We start from the raw sequence: 20,768 nt of genomic DNA, 5'->3' as shown, positions 1-20,768 counted from the left end.
TAAAATTTACTTAAAGAGTGACAATTTAATCTGGAATTTTAGAAAACTGACATCAACATCTTTTTTCTAAGTCATTTTCCAGAAGAGATTTAAAGTGATTTTCATATTGTTTCCGTTTTGTCTTCCACAGATTAATAGGATCCTAAGTTGTTAGTACCATTTTTGGTAAAGAGGAAAATGTGTACTGAGAATAATAACTTGCATGCCAGCCATAGTGAAACTCTGATTCAATTCGAAACAATGATTTCATCACCAAGATTAGGGGATAAAACAGTAATGTGTATAACTCAGCCACAAAAAGTTCAGTCATACCACCTCCAGCCATGATCTCATTAGGTCTCATAATGTAAGAGGGATGGAGACCTTCAAATTAAACACAGGTGCCCAGAGTAACAGCAATGATTCAGGAGGTGTTGCTGTTATTTTTGCTCACAAGGCCAGGGCCACCTCTGCCTTTTTATTCTTCATCCTCTCTTTTATTGCCAACCATCTCTTAGCCTAGATGTATCACTCTAGCATTTAACTCAAAGTGTATGAAAGTAAAAACATTATCTACCCTCCTAATTTCCCTTCTGACTTTAACTTTGATTTCAGGCTTCACACTCAGTCCCTCCCTGTTGTATCTTTATTGCTCAGCAAATCATCCCTTCCCATGTCTCTCTAAAGGATTAAATCACCATCCAGATATTTAAGCAGTTTTGCAATTTTACCACTGTATCTACTAGTCCCAGTTTCACCACTCTTCTGTCCAGTTTAAGACAGACTGCTTCCTCATCATTTTCCATGTATTTGACCCTCTGACGACATTCTCCCTATTTCTCTTTTTTCATTCTCTAGATTCAGTGGTAAAATACGAGCATGAAAATTCTCAGAGATTATCAGCTGCTGAATCATTATAATCTGCATAATATTGGGGCTATTCCTTTTTGAGCTGAAGAACCTATAATAAAATTGTCTTCATTCTCACCAGGATGAAGAAGCTGTATAGTTGGTAGGATTCATTTTTGAGTGTCTGAAATAAGAGTGGCTTGATATAGCCTGTGTAATCCAATCTACAGTATCTGTACATTAAGACGACAAACAATAATACTGGAGGAAGGGAGTGAGATGATGGGAGTTGACTTCTAGGATCCCTCCCAGGTCTGATATTTTGGAGTTTTATACAGGAATTTGATGATCTTTTCCTAAACTTAGAGTATGGTTGTAATAAAAAGATACTATTAAGAAAACCTTGCCCCTGGGTAAAAATCTCTCTCCAGTGTGACTCCTTTTGCTTATAACTCTTATCATACTTAATATATTTTGCGTTGTACTATAGTTATTTTTATAGGGCTTCCCTGGTGGCTCGATAAGGAATCTGCCTGCAATGCTAAAGACCTGGGTTTGATTACTGGGTTGGGAAGGTCCCCCGGAGGAAGGCATGGCAACCCATGCCAGTATTCCTGCCTGGAAAATCCCCATGGACAGGGGAGCCTGGCAGGCTACAGTACATGGGGTTGTAAAGAGTCAGACAGGACTAAGCACAGTACAGCACCATGTACTATATTCTATTGCTTTCACCTCTCTGATTTTCACCAATTTAAAAATCAAAGTTACATACAGGAATTATATTCAGTATTTAAAGATTCTTCACATGAGGTCATATACAGAAATCTTTTTGCTATTAAAAGACAGCATGGTAAAAACTGAATGCTTGGCCTTTCTCTGGATTCTAACTCAGCATTACTTCCTTTTCCTACGGTGAGGCACCAACTTCCTATCAGTCATGCTCTTTAACATCAACTCCTCCCTTTTCCTTTTCCTAATGATTTCTGCCTGTGTCATGAATCCCACTATTTTCATTCAATGCCTTTAGAATTATTGTTTTTTTTTCTCTCTCCCTAGTCACCTGACCACCTTGACTGTTATTCTCATTCTCATAAAAGAGTTGATCCTCTGACCACATTACTTTTTCCCAGCAAGACTTCCTTTGGCTTTTTAAAGTCTCTCAAATAAACACGATTATCAGTATTTCTTTATCAATGCCTCTTCTGTCTATTCTTCCTAGTCCCTGTCATTTTCTTTACATAATATAAGGACAAATCTTATTGCCCTCTTTTTTTTTTTTCCAGTCTCTACTTATAAAGTCTCCAATATGACTAAAGGAGATTTAAAATATTTCATTATTTGAAAAGATAGTTTCTGACTAAAAAGTACCATTTAGGATTATAAATTAATGGTATTGGGAAAACAGTAATATCTTAAAATAAATATAGGTCCTTTCCTCAAAGCAGGCAAATATATTTCAGATAGACTAGAGTTTACATAAAAAAAAAAGACTTTGAAAGCATAAGCATAAACTGGGTAAGGCCTTCTTAACATTATACCAACGAAACAAATAAAAGTTAGATAGATAGTTTTCCTATATAGTATTTTTAAAAAAGCTTTTATAAGTAAAACTAGATCATACAAACTAGAAAAAAATATTTCCAAAAGAGTTAAAAATCTTAATTTATTAAGACTTCATACAAAACAATAACATAATGATAAGCACTTTGATAGAAAAATGGCACAGGCCATGAAGAGAAAAAAACAAAAAAGAAATGACCACTGAACATAATTTTTAAATGTTTAGCTGCATCAGCAATTCTAGAAGTACAAAAAATAAAACAGCAATTAGATATCAAGGTTTTTTTTTTTCCCCTTTAAATAGTTAAAGATTGTTTTAAAAATAATATTACCAACTGTTGTTCAGGTTAGGGAAACAACAGTCTTATGTACATACTATCAGTGAGAATACACTATACATTCTTTCTAGAGAGTAATCTGACAATGTGTCCCAGAGGTTAAACAAAATTCCGTTTACACTAGAAATTTTAGAAGCAAAAATGATTAATGCTGTGGAATAGAAAGGGATCAAAAGCTAGGGCCCAGAGAAAATTGTTCTAGAGTGGAAAGTCAATTCAAATAAACATGACCTATCTACTAAATGTTGTAGACGGTGTTTAATGTTCAGAACAACATAATGTTCAATATGCTGAGAACTGACTACAAGACATCATAAATAACTGTTGTTTAGTTGCTAAGTTGTGTCCGACCCTTTTGCAACCCCATGGACTGTATGTAGCCTGCCAGAGTCCTCTGTCCATAGGATTTCTCAGGCAAGAATAGTAGAGTGGGTTGCCTCTTCTTTCTCCAGTGGATCTTCCTGATCCCTGGACTGAACCCACATTTCCTGCATTGGCAGGTGTATTTTTTTTTACTACTGAGCCACCAAGGAAGTCCAAATAATATAATACCACTTTGTTACAAACATCTGCTGATGTAGACATTGAAAAAGATGAAAAATATTAACCATGATCTTACAAGAATTATTGTTTTTAAAATTTTCTTCTATTTATCTGTATTTAAGAAATTTTATGCTTTAATATGTATTGAAAAAACCAAACACGATTGTCACATTGTCATCTGAAAAAACTTCTTTCTCCCACACTCATTTAAAGTCTTTTTGAATTCAGTGGTCTTTCAGTGAGCCTTATCTCTATAATACCAATGTAATGGGAATCTTATAACATATGATAACCATTCTGGATAGTTTATTAAGATTTCCTTATTCATTTTGTATTGGGGTATAAAAAAATAAAAGTTAAATTAAAAAATTCCTTTTTCATAGTCTGAATTCAAAGAAATATGGAAGAAATTAAAAAGGGACTAATAAGAAAAACTACACTAATAAAGAATATTTAAAATATGTATATTAGCTCTTTTCAACAAAGAATACTGATTTTTCTTTTTCAAATTCCATTCTCTTACCTCCAAACAACAAAAAAGTTAAGAAGTAACTTTTTATTTCAGAACTACAAAAGAAAGGGAAATACAAAACAATTTTAATTGTTTAGGTTGATTCCAATATGTCAATTATCCTTAAAGTATTAAAAAAAGACTCCACTGTAATATACAAGCATGTAATATATGGGACGAAATGACCAACCACTGAAATCTCAAAGGATGCTTGAATAGCATGCATTTGAACTTAAATGAAAAAGCTGAGGCCCAAACAAGTGTGACCATGCCCATTCAAATGCCTTAAATGGCTGATTATGATAAACATAATACATAAAAGTATTCAGTGCTGGGGAAGTAACTAGGATGAGGTTCACAATTATATGGAAATACACTTAGGTCTTTAGAAATGTCAAAAAACAGCTTGTGCATTTTGAGCATCACTTTGTTTTATATAGCTTTTCAGCTTCTATTGAGACAAATTTACAAAAATAATTAGCAGAAGAAAGGAAAATAAAAAAATAATTAAATATCTTGTCTTTGTAATACATACCAGGTTGTATTTCTATACTTTCCCATGTCTGGATTTTAAGGTGTTAGTTACATAGTGATCACATTTGAAAAAGAAGAGACATGAAATTGCAAAAGTCTTAGAATAAAAACTTCTATCACCCTAGATTCTGTGTGCTCCTCATTTGGCAGCCACTTAACTTTTCCAGAGACGAGGGGTGTGTATTTCCCGTAAAGATTGAAACATTCAGGCAGATACCGGTAGACTTTGGATATTAAAAATTCAGAAGGTATTATTATTTTGGAACAAATATCAACAAATATATCGATTTAACCATATTTTGTTGATGTTGTTTAGTCACTTGGTCATGTCTGAGTCTTTGCAACCCCATGGACTACAGCATGCCAGGCTTCGATGTCCTTCTTCGGGAGCTTGCTCAAACCAACGTCCATTGAATTAGTGATGCCATCCAACCATCTTGTCCTCTGTCATCCCCTGCTCCTCCTGCCTTTGATCTTTCTCAGCATCAGGGTCTTTTCTAAAGAGTTGGCTCTTCACATCAGGTGGTCAAAGAATTGGAGTTTCAGCTTCAGCATCAGTCCTTCCAATGAATACTCAGGACTGTCTCCTTTAGGACTGACTGGCTTGATCTCCTTGAAGTCCAAGGGACTCTCAAGAGTCTTCTCCAACACCACAGTTCAAAAACATCAATTCTTCGGTGCTCAGCCTTCTTTATGGTCCATACATAACTACTGGAAAAACCATAGCTCTGACTAAATGGTCCTTTGTTGGCAGAGCAATGTTTCTGCTTTTTAACATGCTGTTCAGTTTTGTCATACCTTTTCTTCCAAGGAGCAAGCGTCTTTTAATTTTGTGACTGTAATCACCATCTACAGTGATTTTGGAGCCCAAGAAAATAAAGTCTGTCACTGTTTCCATTGTTTCCATCTATTTACCATGAAGTGATGGGACTAGATGTGATGATCTTCATTTTTTGAATGTTGAGTTTGTTTCTTTGTTTGTTTTTTTAAAATGAGCAATGTGTAGTGTTCTTAAAAACAGATTTTATTTATTTATTTAAAAAATTTTCTATGTATTATGTCATGCTGCTGCTGCTAAGTTGCTTCAGTCGTGTCTGACTCTTAGTGGCCCCATGGACTGCAGCCCACCAGGCTCCTCCGTCCATGTGATTTTCCTGGCAAGAGTATTGGAGTAGGGTGCCAATGCCTTCTCCGGTATTATGTCATAGGTATGGCAAAAACCATGACATGTATGTCATGTCAATGTATGGTAAAACCCACTACAGTATTGTAAAGTAACTAGCCTCCAAATAAAATAAATAAATTAATTAAAAAATAAAAACATATAAATGAAAAAAATTAAAATTAAATTAAAAATAAATAAAATAGGAAACAACATAGAGAAAGACTGAATGTTGAGTTTTAAGCCAGCTTTTTCACTCTCCTCTTTCACCTTCATCAAGAGGCTCTTTAGCTCTTCTTTGCTTTCTGTCTACGCCATAGACTTTTTTTTAAACCATATTCAGTTCAGTTCAGTTCAGTCGCTCAGTTGTGTCCGACTCTTTGAGACCCCATGAATTGCAGCACGCCAGGCCTCCCTGTCCATCACCAATTCCCAGAGTTCACTCAAACCACGTCCATTGAGTTGGCTATGCCATCCAGCCATCTCATCCTCCATCGTCCCCTTCTCCTCCTGCCCTTAATCCCTCTCAGCATCATGGTCTTTCCCAATGAGTCATCTCTTCGCATGAGGTGGCCAAAGTACTGGAGTTTCAGCTTTAGCATCAGTCCTTCCAATGAACACCCAGGGCTGATCTCCTTTAGGATGGACTGGTTGGACCTCCTTGCAGTCCAAGGGACTCTCAAGGGACCAGAATTCTTTATCCATTTTAAGTTTCAGATTTTTGTGACTCTTACTCTTAGAGAAAGAATTACTTTGTTATAGAATTTCCCTCCCCAGTTCTAGAGAGCCTAGAATACATAAATTCCTTTGCCTACTTTCTGTTTTTTTAAATCAATTTCATGTTGGGAATAATTAGCTAACCTTGGGATAATGGTTACTCTGATTTCTCAAATAAGAATGAAATGCCTTCCATACATGTTCTGTCTTCCATACATGATAAGGATTGAATCATCATCTTTGTCTTTTTGCACATAATTGTTGTCTTTTGCTCAATCAAAAAGCCTTTCTTTCATATTATAGAATGTGGCCACTGACAGCATGCCTCATATTTTTGAATTTTTTAAAAGACATCATTAAGATGGATGGGCTCTCTTCTGCCCCCCTTTATAGTGAGTTGTAATTGCTACATTAATCAATGGAAAGGGATTGAAGTATACTTCTATGCCTGTGCTCAACACTTAGAAGACAAGACGCCTTAGGATGACAGAATTTAAAACCAGGTCAGCAAATTAAAGCACTGCTAGTCCATTACAGAATATTTCTAAACAACTAAAAAAGTCTTTAAGCCTTTAAGATAAATATCTGGAAAAGATAGGACTGCATGCCAATCCTTTATAGTTTATTGAATCTAAGATATCATTATTTTATATACCATTAAACAAAAATAATGTTGATTATTATTGTAAGACACCATCAATTGCAAAGTGAATCTAATTTCAGAGATGTTAAAATGCAAAAGATATGTGCTTTAGAATTAAGGAAATATGACAACTACCAGCACTATGCCAGGATTAATCTACTGAAGTCCCTGCTCTAAAGGGGTTACTTACTAAATTTTGTGAATAAATAGGAATCAAAATCCTACCCTCTGTGATGTTTTACTTGATATTTTTAGCTTAATTTATTAATATCATATGAATGTATGTTTCCAGATAAGAATATCTAATGTTTTTCTCTGTGCACTTGAAAATATTTCTCACTTCTTTCTCTTACTTACTCAGGTGGGCAGGGCTCAGTGTTGCAGGTTCTTTGATTTTCAGGTGGCTTACTATCAGGGTCACAGTAATTGTTCTGGACAATGGAGTTGTCATCCAACCTTTTACAGACCACCTCCTGTCTTTGGACACCTTGAGAAAAGGAGGACATCATTAATTGAAGAGTAGTTTACCTTCCAGTAAGTTAGGTATGCATAGCTTTCCTCTGTCGGGAATCAACCTCACTGGATCGATGCTGTCTTATCTGTTCCAGAATACTTGACTGCTTCTCTAAAAAGGAGAGAAGTCTTGGTCATTATATTGCAAACTTAGGCAAAATCACTGTTCTCATATTTAGAAACATAACTTTTCAAGTTCAGAAAAGAAACTATTGGTAATTTTAAACAATTGGTATATCCATATGTATATTCTTCTTCATGCTTTCCTTTAAAAAAAGAAACTTTATTTTCCCAAAATATAATCAGATAAAGTATATGAATATACATTTCAATGCAAAACAATGGTTGTAGATCTATTTAAAAACAAAACATTAGGGACAAATTTACATTTTAATATTTTGTAGGAAAAATCCAATCAATTTAGTCTTTGTTAGGAACACATAACATTCACACATTTCATTTTTCTCCCTTTCATTTAAAAAAGGTTTATTTCTCTGAAAGTCCACAAAGTCTAGAATTTAAAGACAGCAGTGAGCCTCTTTGAACTGCAACCCATTAAGTAATCTGTTTGCTTTTGTAGAGTTGGCCCTGTTGATCACACCATCGTCAAACAGATATATACATATTCCATCAGATATTAACTTACAGAATACTTTTCATCCTTAAATATTGGTCTATATAACTTGTTTGCCATAGCTAAAAATATTCTCATAAAAGTTGTAAAATTCTAAATATGTTTATTATTTTTGGCAAAGATATCCACCACAACTTGCTCACATTTCACAAAATACAAGGACACACACAAACACACTCTTATTTGTAAGCATGCCCGGAAATAGACTTTGTGCAGATTCATTTTCTCTTCAGTGGGGAAGAATCAAAAGAAGCAAAGATAAGGTTTATCAAAGTCTCAGAGAAAAGTCAATCTATAAGACAATGCTAAATATTTCAGATCTTATGGGGGTAGTAGCTTATTCCCAGAACTAAAAATAAAAGCACAAACTAAGCTACCCTTGCTAACCACCCACCTCATTTCTATAACCAGGTAGGCTAAATTACCCAGAACCAGTTGTAAAAGCAGCATTAGCAGTATCCAGGAAACTACAGCTTCATACCAGGCTAAACCTACACAAACCTTCAGTTTTTTTCTCAGTTGCTTCTACAGTGCTCTAAAGAAAAGAGTTTGATCCCAGATTAGAGAAATCAGTGTGAAACAGGACCATTTAATGAAGGAAACTGTCACCTAAAGAGGTATGCACTAAATCCTTCCTCAAGCATGCATGAGACTTCTGCAGATGGGAGTGCCACAGCTATCAGGCTTTGCACACTTTTAACTAAGCCCTTTGAATTTGAAGATAGGAAATCTATTTCCCTGATAGGGAAAACCATTAAGTCCCATAGTCTCCATAATGGTGGTAAGCAGTCGAAGAAGATGTATTTGATTACTAGCAGTGGTTCTTACTAATCATCTTCAACAAGTTTCTTGGTTTTCCTAAATTTAGAGCTTTAAAGCACAGCCAAACAACTTACTGGCAAAGTTTCTCAGAGTATGTGTTGTATTCATTCCTTCCCAACCCATTGAATAGGCCAAACATCTCAGTTTATGCAACAACAGTTTGGAATTTTTTTACTATTAAACTTAAGATTTTTGAGGGAAGAATGATTCACATCAGGCATATCTCTGACCCATTCACAGATGTTCCACAATATTTACCAGATAGTTCCTCATTGTGTCATCCCAGTGGGCAGATAACTAAGTCCATGTGATTCACCTAGACAAAAATCTCTATTATTAGTCATCGGATTCAACTACCAAATGCCACAATGGCTCAGAATATATATCCGCCCGACTTCAATACTTTGTTCCTATCAGGAAGAGCAGGGAATTGTTTTTATAGGTTAGTATGGTTATTTTTAAAAAGTCATTCAAATATGATTATACTTGAAGTGGGGAAACTCAAAATATCCACTTATACGAAGGACTTACAACTTTAACTAACTTTTATAAATATGTTTAATAATTTAAAAAAATACGATTATACTTGCAATAAGAAAGTTGTCATTCAATCTAGTATTCTTGGGTGTTTTTCAGAAAAGCATAAGCTTTTAATTTTAATTTAATTTTATGTTTATTGAGGGAGGATAAACATTTTCAACACTACAAAATGGGACTGATATTGCTTGATATCAGTGGCAGAAATATCAATTCAGTTTCTACAGGTTAAGATAAAATTCTACTTCCTTAAAAAATCTTAGAAATGTTGTTTGGTTATAATGATATTAGTTTTTAAAAGTAGCCTTAATTATAAAAGAAAGACCTCTGCAATGTGAATCACAGATGAGATACTAGTTATTAGAGGTAAGATTTACACTTGATTTTAAGATAAATTCTATCCACGTACGATCTTGAAACAAATTCAGCTATATAACATTAATCGTCAGAAATTTGGAAAATACACAAAACCAGAAAGAGCAAAATAAAAATTATCCACAATCTCATATCTTTGCTTTGGATCTTTATTTTTAAGGCAATTTTATTCTTTGGTGGGATCCAATAATTAAAATTAATAGTACACAAACTAAGAGTGCCAGCTAAACATGGTTAGTGGGTCATTCATTCTTTCACTCATCCATTCATTCATTCAACAGAGAATAATTACTGAATACAAGGCACTGTACTTCTTATGCGATACTGAGCTAAGTGTGAAGAATTACAAATTGACTTAATTTCCTCATGTTTAGTTTCTTAACAACTAGAATTTAGGATATTTAGGGGTGCATTTCAGTTTTATAATTTCAGAATGCTATTTTTTATGAAGCAAAAATTAAAGTTTTGAATAAGCAGCTGAAATAACTGTATTTTACAAAGACACATTTTCCTTGCATTCATCTTTTATTAATTTTCTTCTAAAATGCCACATTAGATAGTGTGGTATTTCACACTCAAGAACTGACTATACCAGTAATTTATTCCAAATCTTCCTAAAATGCTGAACTATCTTCCTTCAACAGCACAAATCTTCCAATTTATACCCCCCACACTTGGTAGGTTTACAGATTTTTTTTTCTTTTTAAGTCAGTAGCAACAGAGTTGCTGACAATTAAGGCAATGCACTTAATTGAATGGATTTTTCAACACATACTTATGGATTAAGGAAAATGCAGCTTTTAGCGTTAGAAAATTTAAATCAACTGGAAATAATCTAAACTAAGTCAACAAGAGAAATGATTGAGTTTAGAATCTTTTTATATGATTAACCCTCTTGTACATAGCTTCTTTTAAAGTAATCTGTAAAACATTGCTAAGAAATTGATTTAAACCTTTTTGGGAAAAATTACATCCAGTTACACAAAACCACTATGCTTTCAAATCTAAAGACATATAGTTTATAACCCAAAACATAAAATATCTGTATGACCAGTCAGTATATGCCTAATCAAAAATAAAATTCTGTGGTTTAGTGCCCATATCCCCTGGAGATATGCAGATGTTCAGCAGAATTTAATTGGTCAGACTTACAACTGCACTAATATTTTGTTCTTAAACACCTGAAGTTACAGGCATGCAAATTCTATACCTAATTCTGTTCTTAAATGCAATTCCTCTTCCTTGTTTTAAAAAAAAAAACCAAAACTTTGCTGCTTTCATATTACAAAATTTAATACAAAGATATCACTACCAATATATATTTACTCTAAACTCTCTAAAATGAGTGCATCCTGTTTAGAGTCTTTTGTTTATCATTTTGATTAGTAGTAGTAGTAGTAGTGTTAGTTGCTCAGTCGTGTCCGACTCTGCAGTTCCACAGATGGTAGCCCTCCAGGCTCCTCTGTTCATTCTCCAAGCAAGAATACTGGAGTGGATTGCCATTCCCTTCGCCAGAGGATCTTCCTGACCCAGGAATCAAATCTGGGTGTCTTACACTGCAGGAAGATTCTTTACCATTTGAGCTACAGGGCAGCAAACATGCTTCTTAACACAGAAACATAACCTTTATTTTTAGCTTGGAAGCTTAAATTTGACAGATCTTTTATTTCATTTCTGCCAATAGTTAAAGGTTACAGATGATCTACTTGCCCATCAAAAGTTATGTTGTCCAATAGGAGGAAGGAGTACACAGCTTGAATCACTGCTCAAGGTACACATGAAGAAATGGCATTTAGTATTTTGAAACAGCAATATACCATAGGAAAATGAGCAAGAAGTCCTGGATGGAATCCTTCATCTTCTGTGCTTATTCTAGGAAATGGTGATGGTTCACAATATAGGGTCTTTTGCTCAGCAGTTGCAGTCACAGGGCCAACCCTGAGTGAAGACTTTAGAGAACTTTCCTGCTTTTCATTTCTTGCATCCTTTTCAGTCCCTCTTCTATTCCTCTTGTAAACTGCTCAGAGTTCTCACATCCCATCTCTCTTTTTTCAGATAATTAAATCACTTTATAGATACATGTGTAAAAATATTTAGCAATTTATTGCTTTTCTCTGGGCATTTTTTTCAAATGCCATGATCAACAAACTAAGATCTTGGCATCTGGTCCCATCACTTCAAGGCAAATAGACAGGGAAACAATGGCAATAGTGGCAGACTTTATTTTCTTGGGCTCCAAAATCACTGTAGATGGTGAGGCAGCCATGAAATTTAAAGATGCTTGCTCCTTGAAAGGAAAGCTATGACCAACCTAGACAGCATATTAAAAAGCAGAGATATTACTTTGCCGACAAAGTAATAGCTGTCTAGTCAAAGCTATGGTTTTTTCAGTAGTAACATATGGATGTGAGAGTTAGACCATAAAGAAAGCTGAGCACAAAGAATTGGTATTTTTGAACTGTGGTATTGGAGGAGACTCTTGAGAGTCCCTTGGACTGCAAGATCAAACCAGTCAATCCTAAGGAAATCAATCCTGAATATTCATTGGAAGGACTGATGATGAAGCTGAAGCCCCAATCCTTTGGCTACCTGATGCGAAGAACTGACTCATTGGAAAGACCCTGATGCTGGGAAAGATTGAAGGCAGGGGAGAAGGGGATGACAGAGGATGAGATGGCTGGATGGCATCGCCGACTCGATGGACATGAGTTTGAGCAAGCTCTGGGAGTTGGTGATGGACAGGGAACCCTGGTGTGCTGCAGTCCATGGGGTTGCAAAGAGTCAGACACAACTGAGCTACTGAACTGAACTGAATCTTTAGTGCAGATAGCATCCAGAGAGCAACAAGTGCCAGGGGGGGGGAAAAATGTCTCTCTGCTCTGCCTTTCACGGCTGGAATCTGGCTGCTGTGCTGTGATTATTGGCCAGACATAAGCATTTGTAGGGCAGAGCAAAGCCCATCTGCCTTGGATCTAACAGCTGGCATCAGGGTACCAATCAGCTGCACCCAATTACTTCCTTCTTCTGAAAAGACTTGTGCTAGTTTTTTATCTTCCAAAGGTTTCCTTTCTCTCTTTCCAGCGTCTTCCCTTGTCTTGAGGAAAATTGAACATCCTAAGAAAGCGGGATTAAGAAAAGGAAAATGAGGCACTAAAAATATTTATTTTTCTAGAGCAACTGTGTTTAGTGATGGTTAGATAAGGTGGAGCATACAAATATTGTGTTTATTGGAAATCACATTATCCTTAGAGGGAATTCCTACTGCTCATTACAAATTAACAGTAATCTTTTCCATGGAAAGAATCTAACTTAACTCACTGAATTCCTACTAAGTCTAAGTCATAGATTTTCTGTCATCATAAGGTGGAAAATGAGTGAGACAGACTTGACTTCAATGAGATTACATTAATAATGAAGGGAGAGGATATGGCAATTACTATTATATTATGGAAGCTACCTTATCTAATAAGATCATGCCTTTTCAGACCTAATATTGTTAATTTTATAGTCCTCTCATTTTGTTAAGTTGCTGTCTGATTCCTTTTTCTTTGATATTCGTGGATCTTAAGAATTCTCATAGCCATATATCTATGTGGTTATCTCCTTTCACTTTATCTTTTTATATTTTTTTCTCAGTCCAATTTCTGCCATGTTTAGTTACCACCTCTTTTTGAGTTCTAGCAGTGTAGGTAAATGATCTAAGGCAAGTTTTTATTCTCCTTTGTATAATGAGATTAAAAAATTAAATGATTTCTAATGTTTCTTTCAGATCCAAAATTCTATGAAAGCTGGCTTTTCTTTTTTTCCCCCACAATTCAATTTTCCATTTTTTCCCCTTGTATGTCTGCTTTCCCCCTGTATTCGACAGAATATAAGTCTGGAGAACAGCGTTTGATAGATTCCATTTGCTTTTGAGTTGTTTAAATGTCTCAGTTCTTAGCAGTGTGAGGTATGTATCAAAGGAGTCAGACATGTCAAGAGGCAGAACACTAGAAATAAAAGACTATGAGAGGCAAGTTCCCTAATTTTAACTCATATTGTACTAAAAGGTATTTCCATGAACTTTAGTAGGAGTTTATTGTTTTGGGTATTTCATTAAAAATCTTAGAGGAATGATGCTGGAGTATAAGATGATTTTGAGCTTCTTTTACTTATTACCAAATAAAAAAAGCTTTCCTTTAATTATATGTAAAATCCTTTTCTTGGAACCAAAGAGCAAATATTTCAGATTTAAATTATAACAAGGACACAATCATAAACAAGCTGTTCATTTAAAACTAAAATTTTAATTTTGTTTACATAAAAAAATGGGAGTAGTAATATCATAAAATCCTATAGAATTGTGATAATGCTTACCATTATAAGAAGCTTTATTTTTTTCCAAAAGTATTTTATGTATAATACCTTGTAAACATGCATGATATTATGACTGTCAAAAATGAGATTTGGGACAAAATTTCTGTGAAGTGAAACATGACCTGTGATATATAGATCATTAATACAAAAGGAATGCATTTAAACATTGCTTTCAGCCCTACCCAAGTTTTTCAGTGAGTAAATATATATGCAGGCCCTATTTATGTTAAGGAAGAACACAATCTCTAAAGCAATAGAAACAAAATGAAAGAGGAAGGAAAACAGCATTAGGAGGAATATTTTAGGTTAGCAGAGATTTCTTTCCCTCAGTTATAAATCTTAACATTAGAGAAAACGCAAGCCACAGTATGCAAGGGTAAACAGTAAAAAATGTCAGATTCTCAAACTAAACTTGCATATGTAAGATTTTTTACAAGAAGTTAGAAAGCTTAAATTATATTGAAAATACAGAGTAGAATTCAAAGAATTTTTTAGAATGTATATTCCATAGAGGAAGCCATATAAGGAAAACGATAAATAGAAATAGAGAAATAAAAGAAAAAACATATTAGCTTTCAGAAGTGTGAATCAGCCAAGAGTATGAGTTTACTTAGTGGAATACTCCTCTGAAGGGCATGTTACATGAGAACTGAGCCTAGTGCAGTCGATGGCTACATTTGTTGCTCATTTGCTCAGTGATGTCCTGCTCTCTGCAACCCCATGGACTGCATGGAGCACACTAGGCTTCCCTGTCCATCACCAGCTCCTGGAGCTTGCTGAAACTCATGTCCATCAAGTCGGTGAGGCCATCCAAAAATCTTGTTCTCTGTCGTCCCCTTCTCCCTCTGCTTCAATCTTTCCCAGCATTAGGGTCTTTTCCAGTGAGTCGGCTCTTCGCATCAGGTGGCCTAAGTATTGGAGCTTCAGCCTCAGCATCAGTCCCTCCAGTGAATATTCAGGATTGATTTCCTTTAGGGTTGACTTGTTTGATCTCCTTGCAGTCCAAGGGACCCTCAAGAGTCTTCTCCAACACCACAGTTAAAAAGCATTGATTCTTCAGTGCTCAGCCTTCTTTATGGTCCAACTCACATCCATACATGACTAACAGAAAAACCATAGCTTTGACTAGATGGACCTTTGTCGGCAAAGTGATGTCTCTGCTTTCTAATATGCTGTCTAGGCTTGTCATAGCTTTTCTTCCAAGGAGCAAGCATCTTTTAATTTCATGGCTGCAGTCACCATCTACAGTGATTTTGGAGCCCAAGAAAATAAAGTCTGTCACTATTTCCATTGTTTCCCCATCTATTTGCCATGAAGTGATGAGGCTGAATGCCATGATCTTCATTTTCTGAATGCTGAGTTTTAAGCCAGCTTTTCCACTCTCCTCTAGATAGCATAGGCTTTTAGGAGCTGTGATGTTCACAAGAGCCCTGCTATAAGCCTGATACAACTAACCCCATATGTTTAAGTGTACTCTGCCTTCTCAACATTGAAAGTTAATTGAAAGAAGGGGATGATGAGAAAGAATGACTAGGGGAATGCCACAGTCAATACAATGACAGACTATTGTCTAGTCTAACAAATATTTTATTTTTCAAAGAGCAAAGCGAAAATTAGGGAATAATGAACAAAGCTCATACAAATCTTTAATTCCTTGTAAATTCAAGTCACTTTTTACAAAGGCCTTGTGTCATTAAAAGTATCACAGTGATCTGCTTTATGTCTAAGTTTGGTATATAAAGGAACCAAATGTAACAGGACCCTCATAGTTTCAAACAGAACACAATACAACCTTAAACAGAAAATATCTTTTATAGGGAATTTTTCCTAAAAACTAATTATATAACTATATTTCTTCAAAGGGAAAGAAATGACAATGACTAATAGGTTTTTAATTATTCAAACTAAAATTCCCATCTCTTATCTTTTACTTAACTCTGAAAGTAACTTATGTATGGTAATTTCTAAATCCAAGGGAAGAAAACAATTATGTGACTTATTAATGTCTTTCACACTTCATTCCAATCAAGTCTATCTTGAAACTCGAAAAATAATTGAATTTTGTTTTCCTCTGTTTCATTTTAGGACCCCATCCACTTTGAGTTTGTTTCCAAGTTACAGTGTATGTGTCATTGCTGCTGCTGCTACTGCTGCTAAGTGGCTTCAGTCGTGTCTGACTCTGTGCGACCCCACAGACAGCAGCCCACCAGGCTCCGCCGTCCCTGGGATTCTCCAGGCAAGAACACTGGTGTGGGTTGCCATTTCCTTCTCCAATTATTTACTAGGTCTATACAAGTCAAGTCTCAAAACCCTTTTTTGTATGAAGCATATTCTGTTAGTTCACTAATAATGTCAAATGACCATTATTAGTGATGTTAAATATCTTAGGTATATTGACCATCACTAACAGAATCAGCAAAGAAATTAAAAGGACATCTGTGAATATATAAAGCATTTGCCTCTGTTTTATCTAGTCCTTTGAGAGATGGTCTCTTTCAGCCAGATATTAGTACTGGCATAAGATTGCATTATATTTTTCTAATAATTACTTTTCAAAATTGTTATTTTAGAGTGGATTTATTTTACTTTTAAGTGCACAATTATGGTTGTATTGCATCATTCTTGAAAACAATAAAATATGTAACATTAAGTGCTTCTATAGAAACAAGATAGAAATATCTAACTTTCTAAGGGGACCAGGTAATCTGCATGAAAGATTCACTAAAGCAGTCTGACAAGTCTATTATTAGTAAAAAGAATAGTGTATATTATTACATAAACTTGTTAGGTAGTAAATTGCAAAGAAGAATTTGCTATTGGGGCTCTTTCAAATACATAGTTTGTTTTTTTTTTTCTTTTCCCTTTCTTCCTTTTTTTTTTTTTCTTTTGTTTTAATCACTTGAAACTGAACTAACAGAAACAGGAAGGAAACATATTCAAACAGGGCACATCAGAAGAAATAAATATAGATATGAAGGAGAAGTTTACATACTACTCAAAATCTCTAGTTTCTTAATGAAAGTGCATAAGAGTCTCCATTTTTAAACTCTGAACATCACTAAGACCCTGAATAAGGAGTTTTTATACATTTTTTCCTCTTATGAAATAAAATTCACCAACTCCTGAAACGAAGTGAGGTGACTAACTTTTGTCCAACTTTACTGATGCTCATTTTAGTCTAAATCAAGAGTTCTCAAATTTTCTTGGTTCACAGCACCATTAGTGTCCCAGTAATTTTTTCACAGCTCTCCCAGGAAGAAAAAAAAATAAGAGTTTCACTTATTAAATAGTTAGGTCCAAACAACTCAAAAGTAATAATTTGTGTAGTGTATGACCCATGTCATTGTGTTTGCATTGAAAATGTACAATATTCAGTAATGCCTCTGTGAGTGTGCTGTGGGGAACCACAGTGTGGTGTGAAAAATATGACCCTAAATCAGGAAAATACAAACTAGTAACTAGAAACTATGTAAAGCATCTTAAAAAGTAGAAATCAGTTCCAATACATACAAGAATCTAGGTGAGCCAGGTAAAACCACAGAGTAAAATATCTGTCTTAGAAAGAGGAAAAACATAGAGTTTCTTTTTAAAATTTATATGCTATTCACACACACACACACACACACACACACACACACACACACACATTAGGCTTAAGATAATATCCAGGGAAGAAAAGAATAACAAGTAAAATAAGCACCTATATAAAATTTAGGCATCAAATATATAATAAAATTAAACAGACTATGTAAATGTAAAAGAAAAACTGATAACATTTTAAATAGTCAAAGACAATTGATCAGAAACATTCCTTAAACACTCCATTGAATAAAAAAAATCTGTGCTCTTTGATCATCAAACAAAATCAAAATTGCCTCTAAAAATAAATCTGTCTCCCTCTTCCAGTCCTCCATCTAAGCATAGCTTTAGCTTATCTTTTTCTTTTTCTCCCCTGAGCTGCTAAGTAATGAATGGCTAGCAGAGAGATGCCCTTGTCAGCAGAGAACTGACCAAACTGGTATATAATTTTTGTATTTCAATATAAAGAGAAAGAAAGAAAAGCCTAGAAAAAACAATTTGAAGAAAGTAATCAGAAGTGTCAACAGACCTGATTGCAGGACAAAGACTGTATATTTAGAGTATAAATGTAAAACTAATACATTAAAATACATATGTATTGCTGAACTTTCTTGGCACAACTAAAGCATCCTTAAGATTTCTTTTGTAACACAACAGGTACAACAGTACAGCATCAACTCTGTTAACTGGTTTTGGGAAGTTTTGCTTTAAAGTCTTTGTTAGTTTCTCAGTCCTGTCCAACTCTTTGTGACCCATGGACTGTAAACCACTATGCTCCTCTGTCCATGGATTTCCCAGGCAAGAATACTGGAGCAGGTTGCCATTTCCTCCTCCAGGGGGATTACTTGATCCAGGGATCGAACCCGGGTCTCCGGCATTGCAAGCAGGGAAGCTTTAAAGTCTAAGGGTTGTATTAAATAAGAGGAGGACTTGGCGGGTGAGGTGTAAAGGGACTGGTTTGAATAGTGGGAAATGAGAGTACATCTAGAAAGATAGGGGAGGAGATTATCGTGAATACTGCTGCATTTTGCAAAAATTCATTCCCTAACAAAAACAACAATTTCCTAAAACAATAAAAGACCTTCTCTGATTAGAACTCTTAGTCACAAAGAAAAAAAATAAAGTTTGTTATCAGTTTTGCATAAATGTTAAAACAAGGGCCTCATATTCTGACTTGTGCATCTAAATTAAAGTTGGTTGAGTATATATATCACTTATTCATTTTAGCTCCCTAAGTACCACAGAAACTTGAAATGAGAAGAAAGGGTTTTGGAAAATCCACTTAGTATAATTTCACTTGATCTTAGCCAAAAGGCCAAAATAAGATATTTAACACAATTTCAGTCAGTTTTAAAAGCATTATTTAGACGCTTATAAATGATTTACTAGGTAAAGAAGTAAGCTACAATAAACTACACTAAACTTTCTAAAGACAAGTCCAAGGACAATGACCACACTAAACAAAACTGCGAATTAATTAGTATTCTACCACTCTTTTCATTCCCTTCTCTGATGCCTCTAGCTACTTTTCCACCCCAGATACTTATACCAAAAGCTCATTAACCTTTACATTCAACTAGTAACCAATTAATAACAGAGATATGAGTAATGCTTCGAGAGGTGTTTGCATCTGAATGCAATTTGAAAACTAACTAAACCTTCAATCAGCCTCAAAGGCAGTACTTAACCATGGCTACACATTACAGCTATCAACGGAGCTTTTAACAATATTCCTAAATAATTAGATAGGAATATCTGGGGGCAGGGCCAAACTTCAAAGTTGTTTAAAGCTCCCTAAGTGATTTCAATGAACAGTCAAAGCTGAGAATCACTACTTTAGGAAAAACATTTGAAAAAAAGAAATTTCAAGCTGTAAAGGAGAAATTATTAGTGGGGAATATATCACGTTGCTCTACTGTTGTTTAGTCACTAAGTCATGTCTGGCTGTGACTCCATGGACTGTAGCAGCCAGGCTTTCCTGTCCTTCACTGTCTCCTGGAGTTTGCTCAAACTCATGTCCATTGAGTCAATGAGGCCATCCAACCATCTCATCCTCTGTCACCCCCTTCTCCTCCTGCCCTCAATCCTTCCCAGCAACAGGGTCTTCTCCAATGAGTCAGCCTCCAGAACGAAAACCACAATGCAGAAAACTAACCAAAATGCACACATGGATCACAGCCTTGTCTAACTCAATGAAATTATGAGCCACGCTGTGCAGGGCCACCAAAGACAGACAGGTCATGGTGGAGAGTTCTGACAAAATGCAGTCCACTGGAGAAGGGAATGGCAAATCACTTCAGTATTCTTGTCTCAGGAACCACATGAATAGTATGAAAAGGTGAAAAGACATGACACTGGAAGATGAGCCCTCCAGGTTGGTAGGTATTCAATATGCTACTGGAGAAGAGTGGAGAAATAGCTTCAGAAAGAATGAAGAGGTTGAGCCAAAGTGGAAACAATATTGAGTCTGGTGATAAAAATGAAGTCCAATGTTGTAAAGAACAATATTGGACTGGAACTTGGAATGTTAGGTCCATGAATCAAGGTAAATTGAATGTGGTCAAACAGATGGCAAGAATGAACATCGACATTTTAGGAATCAGTGAACTAAAATGGACAGGAATGGGCAAGTTTAATTCAGATGACCATCGTATCCAATACTGTGCACAAGAATCCCTTAGAAGAAATGGAATAGTCCTCACAGTCCGAACAAAAGAGTCCAAAATGCAGTACTCGGGTGTAGTCTCAAAAATGACAGAATGATCTCCGGTTATTTCCAAGGTAAACCATTCAATGTCACAGTCATCCAAGTCTATGCCCCAACCACTAATGCCAAAGAAGCTGAAGTTGAATGGTTCTATGAAGACCTACAAGACCTTTTAGAACTAACACCAAAAAAAGACGTCCTTTTCATCATAGGGGATTGGAATTCAAAAGTAGGAAGTCAAGAGATATCTGGAGTAACAGGCAAATTTGGCCTATTTGGAGGGCAAAATGAAGCAAGGTAAAGGCTAACGGAGTTTTATCAAGAGAACACACTGGTCATAGCAAACACCATCTTCCAACAACGTGAGAGATGACTCTACACATGGACATCATCAGATGGTCAATGTTGA

The 20,768-nt window shown here is 35.4% G+C and overlaps 1 protein-coding gene across 6 annotated transcripts in view; it reads right to left on the bottom strand.

Moving 5' to 3' along the window:
* Positions 1 to 20,768, bottom strand: part of ADAMTS6 (ADAM metallopeptidase with thrombospondin type 1 motif 6) — a 289,127-nt gene that overhangs the window by 31,502 nt on the left and 236,857 nt on the right. For 5 of the 6 annotated variants that reach the window (XR_011249658.1, XR_011249659.1, XM_069556308.1 and 2 more), the window contains one exon: positions 7,194 to 7,323. Coding sequence is in view for 3 of the 6 variants with exons in the window: in XM_069556308.1 (XP_069412409.1) it covers positions 7,194 to 7,323 (130 nt within the window). In the remaining 3 variants the exon portion in view is untranslated. Of the gene's footprint in view, positions 1 to 7,193; positions 7,324 to 7,364; positions 7,462 to 20,768 lie in introns of all 6 variants that reach the window. The other variant, XR_011249660.1, reaches the window with a different exon arrangement.

The sequence above is a fragment of the Ovis canadensis genome, chromosome 16 (assembly GCF_042477335.2).
Source record: "Ovis canadensis isolate MfBH-ARS-UI-01 breed Bighorn chromosome 16, ARS-UI_OviCan_v2, whole genome shotgun sequence".
Lineage (NCBI taxonomy): Eukaryota > Metazoa > Chordata > Mammalia > Artiodactyla > Bovidae > Ovis > Ovis canadensis.
This window is presented reverse-complemented; position numbering and strand designations above follow the sequence as displayed.